At 38.6% G+C, this 22,522-nt stretch overlaps 1 protein-coding gene across 4 annotated transcripts in view; it reads left to right on the forward strand.

Moving 5' to 3' along the window:
- slain2 (SLAIN motif family, member 2) overlaps positions 1–20,646 on the forward strand; it is a 48,247-nt gene extending 27,601 nt beyond the window's left edge. The window contains exons 3-9 of one of the 4 annotated variants that reach the window (XM_041790787.1): positions 1,747–1,914; positions 1,997–2,170; positions 2,253–2,606; positions 5,307–5,453; positions 14,606–14,644; positions 15,103–15,310; positions 17,741–20,646. In XM_041790787.1, the coding sequence (XP_041646721.1) occupies positions 1,747–1,914; positions 1,997–2,170; positions 2,253–2,606; positions 5,307–5,453; positions 14,606–14,644; positions 15,103–15,310; positions 17,741–17,804 (1,154 nt within the window). In that variant the 3' untranslated portion in view covers positions 17,805–20,646. Of the gene's footprint in view, positions 1–1,746; positions 1,915–1,996; positions 2,171–2,252; positions 2,607–5,306; positions 5,454–9,571; positions 9,659–14,605; positions 14,645–15,102; positions 15,311–17,740 lie in introns of all 4 variants that reach the window. The other 3 variants (XM_041790785.1, XM_041790786.1, XM_041790788.1) reach the window with 3 other exon arrangements.
- Positions 20,647–22,522: the final 1,876 nt, after the last annotated feature.

Here is a 22,522-nt window from a genome sequence, read left to right on the forward strand (position 1 = left end):
GACTAGCAGCACACTGTTCAGCTTTCATGAAGGTTACAGCCACAGGAACACACTGCTTCTGTTGTAGTCAGACACTGGGATGACTGACCCGAGTCTTCCATTCGTTACAGATGAAGTATGTTAACATACTGGGCAAGTTAACAATAAGTCCACTGACATTTGTAATCTGACAATTTATTCCACTTAGAGTCTTTACTGCCATCATTTTTCTCAATTAAGATGTTAACATGATCAATGGTGTAGTTATTTAGATTCTGTTTATTTAAGGGGCTGAACCATTGATCTTCAATTGTCAATTAAATCCTTGGAAAAAGAAAAAGTAAGCATTGCAACTAGAGAAATAATCGAATTGCCAATTTTTTTCACAACATTGCAATGGCGATTTAATATTCCATTTTTTAAAATTCCTAGTCTTATGTACTTTTCAACAAATAAAAACATTGAATGATTCTTTATGATGACCAACAAAACAGGGCTGGGCAGTTAATAACCCTAACCCTAACCAAATTAGATTAAATCGCAATATGGCCTGCTGCAGTTTTCAAATCACAGAAGATGTAACATTCCTTTGAGCTGAAATGTGGTCAAAATACCAGTTTAGAACTTGTTTTTGCAGCAGAGATGTTATGCATTACATACCATGCAAACATTCTAGTGGCATATTTTGTGCAAATTTTTGTATGGTTTTCTTATTAAATATGAGAAATTATATAAAAAGTCTCATTCCTTTTTATACAACAGTTCATATCCAGTTTGCAAAATGAGTCAAAATCATCACAGTAACATAGTTTTTCAAAATTGTTCAGTCCTAGTTTAATCTGATATTGTGTTGGTTATAGTATAGAATGAATTATTGCTTGCTCTTGTTTGAATGTGCACTAGATGAGGAGCTTAAGACACAATTCATAAATAATAAAATAATAAATCGTATTTGCAGTATTGGGTAAAAAAATCACAGTTACGTTATTTTCCCGAATCATTCAGCCGTACAACAAAATACTCACTAGGTTAAACTAGGGGGGAATGATATTTAAAATTATCTACTTGCCATTATTGGACTCATAAATTTGATTTGAGTTGTTTTATTGAAGGGAATGAATATTTTAATGTTACTCTCATTTTGTTCGGAAAAATATGCAAACTCAAAAAGTAGGAAAATGTTCTTTAAAACCTACACTTTAATGTTTGCAAGATGTGCAGAGCACAAAATCTCTGCTGCTGCAAAAAGAAATTCTGTCAAACTGTTTTTTTTTGATACATTTCAGGTTTCCTAATAGCTAATCTGTTAAAGAAACTCATTCAAGCTGAATTTTAGTCAATAATAATATTTTATTGGATGTTTTTGCACAGTTGAACTCTATTTATCAGAATCAGTAAAAGAGAAAAAAATGCATGCAGTGTGCAAATACTCTTTGATGTATACAAGTGCTAACCTCGCAAAGCACAAAGATCAGCCAGGTAAAATTTCTGTCATTAGGTGAATCCATCTTGCAGGGCTCCAAACTGATCTGCTTGTCCACTTACAGCTATATCCTGAGGGTATATAAAATTCTAATGAAGAATAACGTCAATGTGTAATAAAGCATTTAAAACACAGACCCACTTACAGTCAGAGCAACCTGATAAAGAACAAGAACACTGCTCCTGTTTTAGATATAGAAAGCGCTTCTTTTATAATTAACTGCTAATAATTCCTCTTGTCACATGGGCTTGACGATTAATTAGTTGTGTCCTTTGATTTTACAGCCAACAAGCGAAGGAGCCTGTATGGAAGCCCCTACAACCAGCAGAGTTATGGAAGTCCTTACAGCACAAACGCAGCCAACAGCCCCTACAGCAGTGGCTTCAACTCCCCCTCCTCAACCCCCTGTAGAGTGCCCATTGTCAGACAGCAACTTATGCCAGGGAACGCAGGTATGGGTGTCTCTGTAGCTCTCCAAAAAATAAAGTTTCTTTGTTGAATATGTTAAATATTAATGACTTATTTCCTTTCTAGCGCACCAGCGAAACTCAGCAGCAGAGAGGAATCCTCCTGCGGTGAGCCCTCAGTCATCAGTCGACAGCGAGCTGAGCACCTCAGAGATGGACGAAGACTCAGTCGGCTCTTCAACTACCTACAAACTCAATGATGTCACTGATGTCCAGATACTCGCACGCATGCAAGAAGAGAGTATGTACCTGCACTTGTACCTGAACTGCAGTTTTTTATGAGTAAAAAGTGTTTTATTCTGATGTGTTTTTGTGTCTGTAAGGTTTGAGACAAGAGTATGCTGCAACAGCCTCCAGAAGAAGCTCAGGCTCCTCCTGTCACTCTCTTCGGCGCAGCACATTCAGCGATCAGGAGTTAGATGCACATAGCCTGGAGGATGAAGAAGAGGCAGTGCACCCCGCCTTTCACCTGCCCTCCAGTCGTTTCAGCCCGTCCCCTCGACACTCTCCCCGAGTCTCCCCCAGAAATTCGCCCCGTTCTCGCTCCCCTGCCCGCTCTATTGACTATAGCCACAGCCGTGGCTCGCCTCAGCCTATCATCAGCCGCCTGCAGCAGCCTCGCCACTCACTGCAGGGCCATGGGCACGACCTGCAGACCAACGTAGTCAAAAATGAAGGTAAACATAATGATCGCAAAAAATAACTTTGCTCTTAAAAATCAGACATGTTTGGGGGCGCAGATGGTCAAGTGGTTTAAGGCGCTACCCATGTGCACGGGCGGCCCGGGTTCGAATTCGGCCTGTGGCCCTTTATCGCATGTCTCTCCCCATTCTCTTCCGCATTTCCGAGTCTATCCACTGTCCTTCCTCTATCAAATAAAGGCATGAAAAGGCCCAAAAATAAATCTTAAAAAAAAAAAAATCAGACACGTTTCAAACACTCCCAAAACTGTATATTTTAAGAAACAATTGCAAAGAAGATAAAGACGCTGTTGTCTTATTTTTTCAGTGTAGGGACTGTAATGGCAAAAGCTGGTTTTAACAGTTTTTCAGAGAGTCAGACCTGGTAAAATCAAGCAGGCATCAAACATATCGTGATAATCTGGAGGGGAAAGACCATGTAAATAAAGATTAATGTACTTAGAAACAAAAGGGCTCAAAACATTGGAAATATTTTTAGGGTTGAAGTTGAAAAAAAATTTTGGACAGCCACGGGACAGCATTTTAAACTTTGATATACAGTGCTTAACAAATGATTAGACCACCTGTCATATTTTTTTCAATGAGCATCCAGCATCATGAAGTGCTTTAATGCAGACTCTTTCATTTTCAGTGAGCACTCCACATTTTACCATTTTGAACAGGAATGAGGAATTTCAAACTGAATTCATCCAAATTTGAGCCGGCTCACTGGGCTTCTCTGAGAAGTCAGAAATTAATCAAGCATAACATGCAACCACTAAAACTAATTTTTCTGTTCAGAAATGCAAGTAAATAGCTTTAATTTGACATATTCATCAAGAAATAATAATAATATGCTTTATTGTTTTTTCAGTTTTTTTGTAAATCAGTAAATGTGTGAATGCGTACATGTGACCTGAGAGCCCTACCTCAGTTCCCACTCTTTTTCTGGGTTTTCTACTCTGTAGAAAAAAAGTCTGGTATTGAGTTAAAGAGCAGGGACCTGTTGCACCAGTTTAGATGATGCCTTAAGTTATAGTGTAAAGTGCACACAAAAACCCCTAAACTGAGACCAGTTAAGTTGCACTGTAAGCTACGTTGTTGTTTGTTTAGGCATAAGCAGTGCTTTAATGGAAAAAAATTAGTGGTGGTACTCCCCTTAATCACGTGTTGTTGGTATGTCGCTCAATTTCGGAACTAATTGGGCTGATTTGGAACAAAAATCACATCTCACTATTGTTTTAGCTGAACTGTAATACCTGATAAAATATTTACATATTTTTTTATCACAAAGAAAGCACAAAAACAGTCACTTCTAAGTCAAATCCTTGTGAATCAAATGGCAAATCTCACACTGCCAGCTGATCAGAGTCAACATGGACATGGAACTTTACATTAAAATAAAGTAAGTGTTTGTGGAGGAAACACATAATATTAAATATAGTTTCCTAAATAAAACAAGAATAAACAAATAAATTAAAAGCTAGTTTCTCATTAGTATCACCATTTCAAAAAGACTGTTTTGTGATCAATAAGGCCATTAATGTTAGTGACTCATGCTTCTAGTATTTCTGACTCTCTTCTTGATTTTGCACATCCACTGTCCTGTTCTCTCCAAATGAGGGCAAAAGCCCCCAAATAAATAAAGTAACAAAACAGAAATAACACAATAAAACAAAATTATACACCTGGAAAATAAAAATGATCATAAACAATATTAAAACATTTTATGCAGTGAATTTAGTTGTTTTGTCAGCACCAAATGTAAAGATTCAACAGCCCCTCCTCTCACTGACACCCTAAGTCTCTGCTGTGTTTGTGAGCTGACTCTGCCACCTTACACCCAGACTTTTCCTGTTTGCCAATGGGCCAGCTGTTCTTTGAGCAAAAACACTACCCTTGACCCTTTAATCAACAGTCTGGCTGTTCATTTTAAATACCGCTATTTTTGATTAATGTAATCATTGATGACGTCTTGTTTGGGGGCGGTATCAGCTGGAACAGGTATTCTGGGCTCCTTGGCGGATGCACTGCTGTTTGCAATCCGCAGCTCTTTAGCTGCTATCATGAATCAATCATAAAAGCTGTGTAGAAGACAGACCCAGCAACTGGTGAGAAGTGTGGGTACACCAAGGAGCAAAATTTACCACGTACCAATGTGCACCAGCCCACTTAAAAGCACTGGACATCTTAATTAGTAGACTGTACTTCTCAAATTAGCCAAAATATTTTTGCAGATACGACGCTTTTACTTGTGTGAGCAATTGTAAAAGCATTTTTGATGCACTGCCTCGCATGCTAGATTATCTGTCAGCAGACTACTGGTTGAAAATAACTCCTATTGCCTCCCATAAAACCTGAAACAGCACTAAAAGAGTATGAAAATATGCAAAAAGATTGTTGTTAAGTGAGAACTAAAGCCCACACTCTCTATTTACAGCCAGTTCAAAATACAAGAATGAGAGTGAATGGTGAAATTGTCAATAACATGAAACACTGCATCTGGTCCTTCTTGTTGTGCCACGCAAATTATCACTGCTCATGGAAAATGCTTGAATGTTTGAATTAAATGTTGAATGTTAGAAGAGAATAAACTCTATTACGTTAGCTTTAAAACCGAAGGAGATCATCACCATTGCTTGAAAAGCACATTGTCGCTTTGCTTTAGCCGGCTACATATTTTTGTTTTTATTTCAGAAAAATTACGTCGTAGTCTTCCCAACCTCACACGCTCCTCTGCAGCTGCAGCTCAAGCTCAAGAGCCCGTCAAGAACAGCCGCAGCTGTGAATCCAACCTGCAAGTGCCAAATGGTGGCTCTCCTCGACACCAGAACCAGTCTGCAAGTGAGTACAGCCGCAAACCCATAAACTTGTTTTTGTTTTAACTTTGATGCAGAACACAAACTGTCAAAAGTTTAAAAGGCTTCACGCAAAAGTACCGAGATTGTCAGTTTCATATGCCATTGTGATTTCTGCTTTTTAACATCAGTATTTCATTTTCCAACTATAACAAACCTTCAGAAACATGACAGGCTCTGCATCTTTTATTTCATTGTGCTAGTGGGAATTTTTTAAAGTCTTCTGGGTACTCCAACAGCATGAGGACTGTGCTGCTTTGTAGTGCCATGGCTTTAGTGTTTGGGGATCCTCTTTGTCTTTGATCATTTCAGTAGTAATGTCTTTTATTCACATGCATCCTTCCTCTTAACGCCTCAGTATAACTCTTACTTCAAAGAAACACTCTCCTCCTGCAGAACTAAAGCATGACGCCAGCAATGCTTCGGATCCAGAGCGACTTAGCGACACTAACATTGTTTTACATCCTCTGTCTTAGGGTTTTATGTGCTTTAAAGGGCTTAGATTCGTACCTCTGCGAGTTAAGAGTATCCATTTGATGTAATCCTGTAATGGGAGATAAAGGTAATGGTGTCGTCTTTAATCCAGAAGCAGTGCTAATCCCTCTCTACGAGAAGAGACGGAGAGTGCACAAGTCAGAGGGCCGTTTCAGCGGGTTAACGGTGTCCTGACTGCCTTATTCTGTCCTAAACCATCCTCTGAAGGTGATGTGTAGATGTTAACTGTCTTTTTGAAGAACTTCATAGATGTTGAAGTTTTATTTTCTTAAATTTTAGAAGGTTAAATTTATGTACAGTTTCTTGAGCATGAGGCACTCAAATTTCTGTCCTTTTCACTGACTTCATTTCACTATTCAGTAAGGCTGGGCAATATATTGAGTTTCTAAGATATATTGATATACTTTTATAAGAGGTATTGGGTAGGACAATATTATTAATGACAGTATGGTTAATGTTAAATTTGATTTGAGAGGAACAGACAGATTGAATCTCTAATGCTCAGTAAATAGAATGTAATACTACCCATAGATAGATTATTATTGATCCCGAAGGAAATTCAAGTTTCAGCTGTTCCATTTCACACATAACAAAGGCACTAAAAACAATAGAAATAAAAAAACCCAGAGAAAACATCTCTGTGGTTTAGAATTTGCATATAAAGTAGGCAGAAAAATATAGAAAATATAGAAGATATATACATATTTACAAGAACAATGTGTAACCTTTTGAGGCTGACGAAATAACAGAAGAAGCAGGATATTTAGAGGTGAACGTGTGAAAAGTTACAGAATCTGTCTTAAATAATTAAATAAAAATATAAACAGTATGGATTGAATATTACAATAAATGACAAGCAGTGCTAGGATAAATATGAATATTACGAGGACCATCTGAGACGTTATGAGTAACTGAGAACAACACGGACAAAAACAAAATACAAAATCTAAATAAATACAGGGAATATTTGCATTTAAGTGAGTATTTGACAAAATAATATCGTGCAGATGAAAAATTATTACATTATCATTTTATAAAAGTTTTATAAGCAGCATTTGTATCATTAGTAAGAATGAAAGGTTTTGAATTTTTGGTTATATTCAATATACAATATGACAATATTTTCACTCTTTTTTAATTGTAAAACTCTAAATGTCTACTGTATTAGATTTTTTTGGTTCCTTTTACAGTGTATTTGTGTTAGAAGCATAAAGGCATTTGATTCTGCAGTTAGTTACACGTGCATTACTATATAAAAGTAGACACTGGGTAAGAACTTCTTTAGGTAATATGTGCATCAAATGTAAAATATATGATTAATAGCGAGAGTCAGCCCAAACTTCTTTTAAAAGATAAAAACAGCACTATATAGACCGGTGGTTCTCAACTGGTCTGGCATCAGGGCCTCTTCTTTAAGAGAAATAACAACCCAAATTTTAAAAAATTTGCAAAATCTTAAATGGAAAATATTGCCGTTTAGATCCGATATAGAAAAAAAAAACTTTTGAACTGAAAAGATGAAACAAAAACATAAAAAAGCAGATCATTTCGAAAGGATTTGCATGCATACATCTTATATCACTCCGTTTTACCAAGAAAGCATGCACATTTGGAAATTTCTTTAAGAATTTCCTTGTTATCTTGGGAAAACCAGCTTTATTATCCAACAAAAGGGAGATAAATGGGTTGAAATCTTAAGACAAATACTGAAATTTACACATCATTGTAAGAAAGCCGTAAACACATGTAAGGATCTAATTTATGACCTCCACTCAAGACTTCTGTTGTTAGACTTTTGCAACAATTTTGTTTCCTAACGCACATTCTTGACCCACTAGAAAGAGCTTTATGACCCACTTTTGGGTCCCCACCCACCAGTTGAGAACGACAATAAGCTTTAAAGTACAGAAAAAAAGGAGTACTTTTTAATGAGTGTTCTTCAAAGTAAACAACCTGTTTAACATCAGGGTGAATTTAGAAATAAAAATCTGCATTGTAGAAAAGTCTAACTAGCTTCAGTTCAAACCTAAAACTTCAGTCTAAAAAAATGAACAAACGTAAGCCGAGCTAGGTCGGATACATTGGCAGTAAATATCCCCATAAAATCTGGTATGCAAGGTAAGGCTATTAAATAATGAGACTGCTCTTATGAGGATAAAACCACACAGTTCACAGTCACTCTGAGTATTTTATATTAAAGGCTGGGTATTCACACACAACTGCTGTAAGTTTCCAATCAGTGACGTCTTTAGTTCGCTGCTAGCTGACTGGAGGTGCATGTGGTTTTGCTAAGCCGTCGGAAAATGATTAGCTTAAAAGTTTAGCAATGCATTAACTTGATATTATTGGTGAAATTGAACAAAACAGCAGCGGAATGGTTTCATACATGAACTGATGTGTGTGGGGAACACTGACTGTCACGGTCACGTGTGTGAGAGGATGTCCAAGACCATGAATGTTTTGGGTGTTCCACCATCCATCCATTTTCTATGCCCCTTATCCCGTTTGGGGTCACGGGGGTGCTGGAGCCTATCCCAGCCGTCATTGGGCGAGAGGTGCCAGTCAATCCTTGATGCCTTAGCAAATACACGTGCACTTCAGTCAGTAGCAAGCAGCAAAAAGATGTCACTTACTGGAAACTTTGAGCAGATGTGTGTGAATACCCAACCATTAGTATACAGTAGAACACTCAGTGTGACTGTGAGCCATGTGGATTTTACCTCATGAGCATAGTGTCACTATTTAATAGCCCCACCTCATATGCCAGTACCAATATCCCAATAAATAATAAAAATTGCCAGTAATAATACTTGTCAAATTCAAATGATATTGAAACTTGTTTGGTAACAGAACAAAAAAATGGATGTCACAGACACTAAATGTTGGGAAATATATTGTTATATGTATTCGTGGTACTCCTTCACACTGTCTAAATTGCATAAAACATTGACAACTTTTAGAAAACTGCCTTGAATAGGTAAGGAGCAAAGCCAGAACCATCTACTTTTCCAAATGTTGCCCAAATATTTGTATAATTTACACAGTGTTCAGTCATTTTTTAAATCACAGTAATTAAGAGTATTAGAAATTTTGACTATGTAGACACATAATGTTGTAGTTTCCCTCAAATTTTTGATAATTAAAACATTTCCCGAAATTGGGTGTCTAAGACTTCAATTTTTGTTGCCATTGTGTCAATCAGGTTTCAATGTTTTGAATTTTACCTGAATCATATTGGAGTTTATAATCCTGCTAGTGTAACAATGACTTATGTGTTTACAGAAAAAATATTGAGCTATATATCATGTTTTGTCATTCAGCTAAAATATATCAACACATGATTTTGTTCTATATTTCCTGGCCCTACTGTAAGCATGTGGCACTTGAATGAGTCTGTTTCTCTCTCAGTGCTCAGACACAGCTGTCGAGGCTGACGGTGGCACTGACACTTTGCCTGCTGCTCCTTCTTCTGAAAGAAAGAAGCTCTAGAGCCCCCTAGTGGCCTCAAACTGCACTTAAGACTTCCTTGCCTCTCAATGGTCCCTTTTTTTCCTCCAGTAAGACAGAATGAATTCTCACTTCCATGCCGAAATGTCCCTGTTTTTTCAGCAGCAGCTCAGCTCCCGAGATACTCAACCCCTTCTCGCTTGTCCCCGAAACCTAAACAGCATCTCCAAAGCCCAACAGCTCTGCGAGGTAACAGCTTTCTCCTGAACCTGCTGGAGGCTGTGAGATCAAGATCACACACATAAATGTGCACAGTTTTAGACAGTGAAGCTGCCTTTGTACTGCAGATATAGACAAGTGATTTACAGTACACAGAATGTAAGAGGTGACATCTTTTTGTGACCTTTGGGAAACTTGAGTGCAGTTTTCTCTTTTGTGAGTTTTGCGAGATAAAATGGAAGAGCATTGACTGCAGGCACAGCCGAGCTTTTGTTTTCCACTAAGCTGTCAGGATTTAAAAAGCAGAGCTGACTGACCCGAGGATTGTGTTGAGGTGTCTTTGTAAGAATGTCAAATCATTCTGGCTCAGAAATGTCAGATTATTGATTATTTTTGTTTCTGGTCCATCACATTTCACTCAACTTTAAAGAATAAGTTGGACCTAAATATATAAAAATGTATTTGAAGATGCAGAGTACATGCATTTCAGTTTTTAAAGCCAGAGATTTTCTTTCTGTTGTGGCAATGGGACATGTCAGCGGATTTTCCATCAGACTGCTGCATAAGGAAGTGAAGCCACTATTCTGGTGCCTTATCTCATTTATGTTTTGTTCTGCTTACTTATGATTGACCACAATTACTCTTCGCCATCGGGTGGCAGAGTATCCCCCCGTCCATTATGCCCCTTGACATTTAATGTCGGCTTTTGTTTTTGTTTGATTCAGAGCCCCCTGGTGGTGGAATTTTAATCCTGTGTATTTAATGATGGCTCAGTCCAATTTCTAACTTTCCCCCTACCGCTTGATTTTGAGTGCACCCTGACCCTTAGAAACAGAGTTGCCGTGGGTGGTGAAATCATCCCCTGTGAATTAGGTTAACCCTTTAGGTTCATGATGCATCATCCAGAGTAATCAACAGCATTTACCTCATCGGTTCAGATAGTTATACTGGATGTTTCGACTATTACCAAAAGGACTATGATGCATTGAAACAACATTAAAGTAGGGTATTAGATTTTTGTAATTTTTAAATCTTGATTCACAATGAATGCTGGGAGATTTCCTTTAACACTCTAGGAGTTTGCCTCTGGAAAACCTCTGTTTGAAGTAACATGTAACCCCGGCACATCACCCTACCCCTTCATTCCAGTAACACTCAGGCAGAGGTTGAAAAGTACACAACAGTTGAATTAAAATACAGTTACAGTTAGGGCTGGGCAATTAATTGCAAATTAGATTATATCACAATATGGCCTGCTGCAATTTTCAAATCGCAGAGAGTGCAATATTTCTTTAACCTCAAATTTGTTAAAGACTTTTTGCAGCAGAGACATTATGCATTACATACCATGAAATACTTCTAGTGGCATATTTTTAATATAGTGTACAAGAAAAATCCTGTTTTCTTCATTTTTGTATGTTTCTTTTTAATTTTGAGAATTATATAAAAACTACCATTCCCTTTGATACAACATTTCATATCCAATTTGTAAAATGAGTCAAAATCATCACAATTAGATATTTTTTGAGAATTGTTCAGCTCTAGTTTAATCAATCTTGTGTTGGCTGTAGTACAGAATGAATTATTGCTTGTTTTTGTCGGAAAATACATGAGATGAGGAACTTAAGAAATAATTGCATATTAAATCGCAATTGCAATATTGAGTAAAAAAAAAAATTACAATTAAATTATTTTCCCAAATTGTTCAGCCCTACTGGTCTATCAATCTACTCAAGTAAAAGTAAAAAGTATTTATTTTATAATTTACTTTTACTTGAGTAGATTGATAGACCAGTAGTAGGTACTGAGTAGATACTGGGAGTTGTACAGTAAATATAATCTTTCCTAACTGGCAAGAACAACAAGAGAATAGATCCTCAAACCAGTTTGTTCAGGTAAAGTCACATGTTATAATAAAGTAAAATATACAGCCCAATTGACTTGTTCATTAAACTCAGAGTAGAGCTTAATTCAACATTTGAAAAGGTCTGTACTAGTCCTCACTAATTATAGTTGAACTTCACTTTTGGAAGTCTTAAGTATTTTTCCGTATAACAGAGCTGCAGTTATTCTTGAAAATCTGTGTTAAAGTGGTTCTCTTCTGGTAAGGTGAAAGCAGAGAGTCAACCTCATAGCAAGGTAATGCATACTGATGACGAATATGCACCAAACATCCTTTAGGAGTACCTGAAGTCACAGGTGGGTACTCTAACTCAATGGATAACTTCACTCATGGTGCAAATGTCTCAGACATCAAAAACAACAACAATCCACCGGAAACGTGATGAAATGAACCCCAGCAGGGATCACTGTATAACAGGCAACATCCAAACGCATCTAAACACTCTGCCCAAGGGCATGGTGGGAACTCTTTCCACAGATCCCTGCAGATTTGACAACCCAGTTGGCAGAGCCTGGATCAGCTGACTCGTTGCAGAGTTGAACTAACACTGGTGGATCAACACGGTTAAGGAGGACCATTTCACTCAGAATAGAGTTTAAATCAACTCTGAAATGTTTAACCCTGAGATATCAACACTCCAGTTTATTCTGTTTTGGGATGAACAGAGGAAAAAAGGGGCAAAAAGTATCAAAAATGGGCTTAAAGTGGCAAAAATTGTGGAATTAAGTAGTGGAAGGGGTTTAAAGTGGCACACAGGGGCAATAAATGGCAGGAAAGTTGCTAAATGGGGTTAAAGAGTTGCAAAATGGGTGAAAGTGGCAAAAAAGATCAAACTGGGTTAAGTGTGGAAAACAAAATGTTGCAGAAATGGTCGAAAAAGTGTCAAAAATGAGTTAATATTAGTGCTAAATCACCATTGGGGAGGGCCCGTTCTCTGGGATTTGAAAGAAAATACTAATACCAATACAATAATGTGTTAACTTGGCCAAAACATTTATTTAATTTGGTTTATTTGGCCCCAGGAATCTCTGTCAAGACTAAATCTGGCCCTTGTGCAGATGTACAGTAGTGTGAAAAAGTATTTGCCCCCTTTCTGATTCCTGCATATTTATCACACTTAAATGTTTTGGATCATCAAACCAATTTTTATATTTCACAAAGACAACCAAAGTAAATAGAAAATGCAGTGGTTGAATGATTATCTAATTTTTTAAAGGGGGGGGATCCAAACCTATCTGGCCCTGTGTGAAAAAGTAATTGCCCCCTGAACCTAATAACTTGTGCCACCCTTGGCAGCAATAACTGAAATCAAGCATTTGTGATAACTGGTGATGAGTGTTTCTCATCAGTGTGGAGGAATTTTGACCCACTCTTCTTCACAGAATTGCTTTAACTCAGCCATATTGGAGGGTTTTCCAGCATGAACTGCCGTTTAAGGTCACACCGCAGCATCTCAGTTCGATTTAAGTCCAGACCCTGACTGGGCCACTCCAAAACCTTAATTTAGTTTTTCTTGAGCCTTTGAGAGGTGGACTTGCATCTGTATTTCGGGTCGTTGTCCTGTTCCATAACCCAAGAGCACTTGAGCTTGAGGGCACATACTGATGGCCGGACATTTGTCTTCAGGATTTTCTGGTAGACAGCAGAATTCATGGTTCCATCAATCACAGCAAGTGGTCCAGGTCCTGAAGCAGCAAAGCAGCCCCAGACTATCACACTGACACCACCATTTTTGACTGTTGGCATGATGTTCTTTTTATCAAATGTTGTGTTATTTTAACGCCCGATACAATGGGACTCAAACCTTCCAAAAAAGTTCAAATTTTTGTCTCGTCAGTCCACAGAATATTTCTTCAAAAGTCTTGGGGGTTATCAAGATGTTTGTTGGCAAATGTGAGACGAGCCTTTGTACTCTTTTTGGTCAGCAGTGGTTTTGGCCTTGGAACTCTACCATGGGTGCCATTTTTTCCCAGTGTCTTTCTTATGATTGAGTCATGAACTCTGACCTTAACTGAGGCCAGTGAGGCCTACAGGTCTTCGAATGTCGTTCTAGCTTCTTTTGTGACCTACTGGATGAGTCATGGTTGCAGTCTCAGAGTGATTTTGGTTGGCCGACCACTCCTGGGAAGGTTCACCACTGTACCTTGTTTTCTCCATTTGTGGATAATGGCTCTGACTGTGGTTTACTGGAGTTACTTGGAAATGTCTTTGTAACCTTTTCCAGACTGATAGATTCCAATCACTTTGTTTTTTTCATTTGTTCTTGAATTTCTTTGGCTCGTGGCGTGATGCGTTTCTTTTTGAGATCTTGTAGCCTACTTCATTTTGTCTGACAGTTTCTATTTAAGTGATTTTTTGATTCAATAAATTTGGTGGTAATCAGGCCTGGGTGTGGCCAGTGAAATTGAACTCAGCTTTCCAAGAACTGTGGTTAATCGTAGTTAACTCATGATTTAACAAGGGAGGGCAATTACTTTTTTACACAGGGTCAGAGAGGTTTAGACCCCCCCCCCCCTTAAAAAAATGAGATAATCATTCAAACACTGCATTTTCCATTTACTTGGGTTGTCTTTGTGAAATATAAAAATTGGTTTGATGATCCGAAACATTTAAGTGTGATAAATACGCCATTGTGCAGATGTACTTGATGATCCCTGCTCTAGATTTACAGTAGAAATTCATATTGTCTTGGTAATTCCTTTAAACTGAATATTGCTAACATATCCTTTTCCCCTTTTTTCTGATTTATTTGAAGCCATATAATCAAGTTAGAATTCCTCAGCCATGTAATTTGCTTTGCCTTCATGACACGTTCTGTTTATGCATCGGCACCATCTGCTGTCACCGTGTGCTAAAGTTTAAGTCTCATCCAAGTGCTACAGAATCACTGAGGGCTACAAACTCTCCCACCAACCATTTATTGCTCTACATGTTAAGCAGAAATGTTGATTTTTGGTTGACGGCCATGTAACCTTACTGTTTGTTTGTTAAGAAAACAAACAGACAGTAAGAGACACCTTCCTCCTCAGCTCTGAATTAAGGCTTTTGTCTCTGTTGTCTCCGTCTTTGTCCAGTCCCACTCTCCTGTTGCTTTGGAGAAGAAGGTGATTTCAGTGAGTATTCACTGAGGGCTTTTAAATATTGTGATTGTTCTTCGCCGTGGTCGTACTGATGCCGTGCTTCTGGCTCTCACTAGTTTGTGCTTTTGTTTGTACCACCTCATTCATCATTTTAGGCAGCTGAGTTAGACTTAAACTTCGTGTTTATTTTAATCAAGTTTTTTTTTTGTAGTTCCTAATATTGCATCCTAACAGGTTTGACTTCATTTGTGAATTTGTGATGGATGTGGTTAAAAAGACCTACATACTGTGTGTTTCCATGTCTGGTAGATGTTTGTTAAACAGTATGTGATCTAGCATCATAGTATATTCTCCTTACATCTTTATGCAGTTGATCACACCTTCATTATAAACTAAAAACAAACTGAAACCAGTGGAAGTAGTTTATCTATAGAGACTGTCTAACTTGATCTGCCTGGTCCTGACTGTGCTTCTGATCTGCTCATCTTCAGTCCCCTCTCCCAGTAAGCTGCGGACTCCAGCCACCCCGTCCCCACTGGCTTTGAGGCAGCCTGTTAAGGCCACATCCAACCCTAACTCTGCCACCTCCACACCCACCCGTTCCCTGGCTCCTCCACGCAGCGGTTTGCCTCGCCCCAGTGCTTCTCAAGGAGGGGGGATCCCTCTGCCCCGCAGCAAACTGGCCCAGCCTGTGCGCAGGTATGTACACCTCAGACTCGAGCCTTCACAAATATCCTCCTGAAAATTTCAGTCCAAGGTGGCAACATGAGGAGGAAGTGGACGAAGCAACAGAGTCCAGTACACGACTCTATAATGAGAGTATTTGCTTTTATATGAACACTGTGTGCAGCTTGTCACAGTGACACTATAAACAAAAGAGCAGAGACTTATGTACTGGCAAACCACAGACATCATTGTGGTCCAGCCCTGTGCCCTCCATGGTCTGGCACTGGTTGTAAGAAATAAACATCATCATCATCATCACCGCTCACCCATCTACATAGATTGTTTTCTAAATGTTTTCTTCTTTGCTTACACATCAGCTCACCTTGACTTAATTTGGAGAATATACTTGGGACAGGGGAAAAGTCTGGGTAAACTGAGGGTGAAAGAAAGAAGTTAGCTGTTTGCATTCACTCTTGCAGCTCACTCAAAAAAATATAGGAAATTTCAGTTTTCTTGCATATTTTAATGGGACTCAGGGTCCTTACCAGCACTGATACACTGTCCTGCAGAGTCACTGTGGTTGCTATGCAAAAGGGTACAATTTGTAGTCATTTTTATGCCAAAACCAAAGTTAATCAACCCTAGGGGAAAAAAATGCATGGTGCATTCTGAACCCCGGCAATTCACTTGGAAGACTAGCTTCCTTCCCATCTCCCTGCTGTACGACCTAGCTACTAGCCTATCTGCTCCCCTTTTTATTTATTGTTTTTTTATATGTATGCCTAAATACTTTAGCACGGTTATGATTCAGTCTTTATTTTCTATTCTTCTTTTTCCTCCTCTAACATAATAGTATGAATCATGAAATCTGCCAATGCTCATATTTGAAGTGAATGAATTAAAGAAAGCTCAAGGAAGAGCCGGAGATTAAACCACTTTTAGTCACAGTTGAAAGTTCTGAATGAGCGATTCTATTTTTATGGTGCAATTTTTTATTTTACTAAGTTTTCCTGCATAAACAAGCCAATTTCAGCTGTGTTTCGCCTAATCCAGGGGTGTCCAAACTTTTTCCACTGAGGACCACATACTGAAATAAAAAAGAATGGAGGGGCCATTTTCATTTACCAAACCTTGAGGTTATTAAAGTCAGTAAAACCAGTCTAATACAGGTTAAGACATTCTTAGTGATTGTGAGTCCTCACATGGCTAGTAAGTGGGTGACAAGGCAAATAGCCAATCAATTCAAGGACTTTGGGGAGGCGAATCAGATTTCAGGGGGCCCTGGTTGGGCCTGGCTACCGCTGACTATACACCTGGAAGGCTATTCTGCCATTTTCTGGGGTAATCATTCAGGGCATTATAAACTGAGATATTATTACCTCCGCCAAAGAGGTTATATGATAGGCAGGGTTTGGTAGGTTGGTAGTTTGTTTGTTAGCAACATAACTCAAAAAGTCATGGACGGATTTTGATGAAATTTTCAGGAAATGTCAGGAATGGCATAAGGAAGAACTGATTGGATTTTGGGAGTGATCAGGATCACCATATGGATCCAGGAATTTTTTTAAAGGATTCTTTACTATTGGGAGATAGGGCTAATGGCGGAGGTCTGCACTCTGAGTGCGTTTCAAGTTACTTTGGTTGCCAATATGTTTTTACCATCTACAGTGTCTTCTTTGTTTAGTCACAAATTAAAAAACACATTAAAAAATGCTTCTTGTCAAAATGTTATCATGGTAGCATCACCTTGTGCTGAACTTAAGAAGTACAGTACAGCCAAGCAAAAGCTTTATGTTCTAATGTGGGCCATATTTCACTATATTTTCTAAATTTGCTGTGGGCCAGTCAAAAGTGGGCTGTGGACAGCATTTGGCCCCCAGGCCATATTTTGGACATCCCTGCCCTAAGCCAAGGCGTATTTCCATTGCTTTTTAAGAGAACGTTGCTGTTTTTTTCCTTGATGATAAACTAAGAAAGTAAAGCTTATGTTTTCCATAGTTTTTACGGCTAAAAAGAACAAACAAAGAAACATGAAATAACCGTCTTTTCTGCAGGTTTGTCGTACAAAACTGGAAAAAATTTGCAAAACTGGTCATGAGTAGGGATGCACGATATTTTCGGTCTGGTTTTGGCTAATATCAAAATTTCTGCTGATATTTTGCCTGTGTATTCCAGCATATATTAACTGTAAATTTTGTCCATTATACTGGTAAATTGGTGGAGTTTTAGGCTGAATCAACAGACCCATGTCAGTTGACCTCTTTTTCATTATTTATCCTCATTCATTAGACTTTAAAATGTTTGTAGGACTGAAGTTTGACAAAAATTAATATTGATATCAAGTTTTTCACATCATGTTTAGACTAAATTTCAGCCAGTAGACGTTACTGCTGTTAGCCTCAGAGAGCAGAGCAGAACGTTAATTAATGACTACTATTTTATCCTGTATTTTTCCTCCCTCAGATCTCTTCCTGCTCCTCGGACCTACAGCGGCACAGGGGAAAACTGGAGAGAAGGTTGTTATTGAAGTGAGCCAGTAGGGGGCTCCCTAATCAAACTATCCACACAAGGAAGCAGACATTACAACATGGCACTTTATCTTCCTAGATACCTTTTACAGTGAAGAAAGAGAGAAACTATGATCCAAAAGTATGAACAAAATAAGAATTTAAAAAGAAGAGGACAGTGTCCCCAACGTGTTCCTCTTCGGGGTCTGGCTCTGGAGGGGTCAGGCATGAAGTGCAGACCAGAAGATGCCAAAGAAACCAGCCCGACTCCAGCTCGCCCAGCAGAGGACACATCGCCTGCCTTCAATTGACTGCAATCATCTGTCAGACAGTCCGTATATCATCCCTGAACTTTTCTCCGATGACCCCCCCCCTTTTCTTCTGTCACCTCCCTCAGGTTGAAATGTTTCCACACATTTCTCTCTTTATGCTCTGTGTTTAACAGATTGTAGGTGAGCGATCTCTATGATGATGCTGTGCAGGTGAACGTCCCGTAATGTTAGAGAATTGTTGATGTCTTGCAACAGTGAAAGCACCTCTGTGGGTTTTAAAGAATCTTTCCTCTTTCAAATCAGCCAGAATGTATGCACAAGTTTGTTTTGGAAATTATTTATTCAAATTATTTAAAGAATTGTATGTCAAAACATCCATATCAGTATTTTGTTTAGGAATTTCAGTTGTTTAAAATGTACATTTTGAACCTCAACTACAAGCTAACTCTCCAAAGCCTTTTTTGTGTCAAGTCAGGACTTGATTATAAACAGCTCGGCCAAAGCCTCAGTTCTGACTTGTACTACAGTTTGCCAAGATTATACAGTGCTGATACAGTTAAACAGAGGGGTGTACTACAAAGCAAGGATGTTGTTGGGCTTTTTTTTTGCATTTAATGGCCCAACAAACCTTAAACCTTGGTCAGATTATGTAGTGTCTTGTTCCACAACTGTTTCAGTCACTAATAAGGCAGTGATATTACAAAGAGAGCACAAAGCCAGCACTTAGACTCCATCATTGCCTCCAGCACAGTGGTGACAGTTATTGTTACCTCCTTCTCTTCTAATACTAGCTGGTCAGTGATTGTAGATGTTGTCCATTAGGTCAAACCATTTCCAGTTCTTCCAGTGGAGGCTGTAATTTTCCTGAACTCACTCCAAGTTTTTACGGTTTGGTCTGGCAATGCTTAGATTTCTGCCCGAGCCCCTTCTCAGCCATCTACCCTTTAATGAAAGACACATGGAAACCCCCTTTAGATTTTTGGCCAAATTATAAGTAAAATGGGTTTTATTCATCCATTTCCCTTCACTCATCCAGGGCTGAATAACAGTGGCAGCAGACTACATGAACCTAGACATCCCTCTCCCCAGCAACACCTGTCATAAGGCTTGCACCTTTAAGGTCAACCATGGGGTTGGGCAACACGATGACATTATGTGCAAAAACAAAATAAGCCTTGAAATTGATCCTTCAAAGGCTAAGGGTGATTTAGGCCGTTTTAAAAAGATGATTTAGGCTTTTTAAAAATTTTTCATTATTACTGCTGTCCCAGGGCTGCACGGCAGCACAGGGTCAGCGCTTTTGCCTCACAGCGAGAGGGTTTCTGGTTCACTTCCCAGTCAGGGTCTTTCTGTGCAGAGTTTGCATGTTCTTTGTGCATGCGTGGGTCCTCTCTTGGTACTCTGGCTTCCTCCCACCACTAAAGACATGCTCATTGGGTTATCTGATCACTCTAAATTGGCTGTAGGTGTAAGTGTGAGCGTGCTTGCTTTTCTGTCTATATGCCAGCACTGCAACTGACTGGGGACCAGTCCAGGGTGTACCCCACCTCTCACCCAATGACCGCTGGGATAGGCTCCAGCCCCCACGACCCCCAAGGATAATTGTAGTAGAAAATGGATGGAAAGGACAATTCTTTTAACCAATCAGCAGACTGTAAGGTGTCTAGTCCCATCCTTACTGTTGGGTTGGTACATTTGGTACACAGACAGATGGGACTGGTTGGATCTGTTATTTTGGAACCTTTCCCAGCTTTTGACTGTGGAAATGCAAATAATTGGTTACCTTTCCTGTAGTAACCTTGTTTGCCTGTTTCCCTTTAATTCCCTCTTTTTAAGGACAGTTTAAACCTGATGAGATCATTGATGATATACTATTTTTTCATTTAGGATACTTGGAAATCCATCAGCCAAATCACAAGTAGAATGGGTTTATCCATGCATTTTCTTCAGCTTATCCGGGGCTGAGTTGCAGCAGCAGCAGGTTACACAAGCTGGTTCAGACCTCTCTCTCCCCGCTAAGGTTCTAGCTTTTCATGGAGACTCCAGAGAAAATCCTGGGTCTGGAGGGTTCTGAGTTCTGAATCCAGGCTATCCTCCTAGTTGGACATTGCTCTGTAGAAAGGTGACACAAACCACCTCAAATGCAGCAAAGGAGCAGCAAATCTACTCCAAGCTCCCTCTGCTCAGCCCTGCAAAAAATTATTTTCAGCCTCTTGTATCCCAGTGTCATTCAATCCCAAAGCTCATGACCATGGTGAAGGTCAGAGCGAGGACAGTAGATGTAGAAAGGCCTAGAGCAGTGATACTCAACGTGTGGCTCTTCAGAATGAATGTCATCATTTGAAATACTTTTCACCCAGAAAACCTGAAAAAAGATAAACCTTGACCTCAGAAATTAACCATTGTAAGCCACATTAATCAGTTTGTTCTCCAGTCTTGTGTAGCGAGCTTTAATTGTCAGCCTTGATTTTTTTATTTGTCTGTGTATTTCCATTGCTCTTATTAGGAAATCCCCCCCCTTCCTTTTTTTGATACTTCCAATCATTTTTTCTGCTTTTTAAGCCCATTTTTGCCACTGTTATTCTATTTTTGGCCCACCCTTTTTATCCTGCTTTTTGCAATCTTTGCCCCCTTTTTGCCGGTTTTTGCCCCTTCTCACCCATTTAAGCTGCTTTTTGCCATTGAATGCCACTTTTTTCCCATTTTTACAAGTCTTGCTTCTTTTTGCCATTTAAGTCTTTTTTGCATATTTTTTTCTACATTTTTCCTGCTTTTTTTTTAATCCATTTTTTGCCATTTTTGCAATTTTATGCCTATTTTGCCCCTTTTCATCCTTTTTTGCCACTTTAGCTTATTATAATTGCTACCTTAACCAGTTTTCGCCACTTTTCACCACATAGATTGCAGCTCTTGCAAAGGTATTTTTCAACAATTTGGTTCTTTGGTTGAGTTACACTGGCCTAGAGTATATGTTACTGCATGCTTTCATTCTGAGGCGTTTCAGAGTTAAGGAGGCTGCATTTAAGACCAATCACTGAGAATCTACACCACTTTCAGAGAATGTAATTGACATAAGAATAGCTGAAATGGTAGCATGTTTTACAGCATATTTAACCCCAAACTTTCAATGAACCTCCCAGAGAGCAGATAAATTGTGTGAAGCACAATGGGAACCAAATTGAAAAAGAGACTATCTTGTCACTTTAGCTTTTAGCTGAAATGAATTATTCTGCTTCAGTGGTACACCCCTCTGATTGATAAGTCTGATCTTGATCCGATGACTGAACCAAATTCAATTGGATTAAAAAATAAAAATGAGCACAAAATGTTCTCTCTGTTCAGCCCAGAAAACCTTAAAGTAATTTATCTAATTCCTTTACCAGATTTATGTGGGTTTTTATCATTCATGCCATGGAAAAAAGGAGAAAAGTCTTGAAAAGAAGACCCTTTAGTTCAGTTTTGATCGCTTTTACCTCCTGTGCTCTGAATCAAAAGGTGTGTCAGTGTTAGGGAAATGTCCTGATCATTGGTGTGGTGGCTGTTCTGAAACTAGTGCCTATAATTTAACGTTTCACTTGAGTTTCAACATGTTTTGTTTGTTTGTTTATTTTTGTGCCAATTCCTGGTTTTGCCAATATTATACTTTTGCAGTTTTCTATCTCTGCTTGAATGATTTGCTTGCCTGTTTGTGTTTTTGTAAATTAAATCAAAACATTTATAATTGCTTTAAAAAATGTTTAAAATGCGCCTTCATATTTATAACTGATTACTCTTATTCTGTAAATGAAACTATTTATTAAAGAGAGAGGTGCCTCTGTCAGATTCAGTGGGAAGCTAAAGCGAATGTTGCAAAAAGACATGCCACACCTTTTGTGTGAAAGGTTTTTGTTATTGAACTTTTTTTTATATCCACAAACATGACATTCAGTTTCCCGGTGTACAATTCACATTTCAAATAAAAGCTGAAAAGATTCTCGCTCTTTTTGTCCTCTTTTGATCCTCAGCATTTTTAAGAACATCTAAAGGACTGCCTTGATTCAAGTCAAATTAAGCTGTTGGTTCATAAAATGCAAGGCTAAAGCAACCCAGCATTCAGTGACTGTTATGTAGGGTTACAGCTATCACTTTATTATTGATTTTTCTTTAGGTTTCTTCTATTCCCAAAGAACAATGATATACAGTGGCTTGCAAAAGTATTCATACCCCTTGAACTTTTTCACATTTCTTCACGTTACAACCACAAACATAAATGTATTTTATTGGGATTTCATAGATCAACATAAAGTGGTGCATAATTGTGAAGTGAAAGGAACAAAAATCCAGAGCAACCAACTGCCTTCAGAAGTCACCTAATTAGTAAATAGAGTCCACCTGTGTGCAATCTAATCTTAGTATAAATAGAGCTGTGAAGGCCTCAGACGTATGTTAGAGGACATCAGTGAACAAACAGCATCATGAACACAAAG

The sequence above is a fragment of the Cheilinus undulatus genome, linkage group 7 (genome assembly GCF_018320785.1).
Source record: "Cheilinus undulatus linkage group 7, ASM1832078v1, whole genome shotgun sequence".
Taxonomy (NCBI): Eukaryota; Metazoa; Chordata; class Actinopteri; order Labriformes; family Labridae; genus Cheilinus; species Cheilinus undulatus.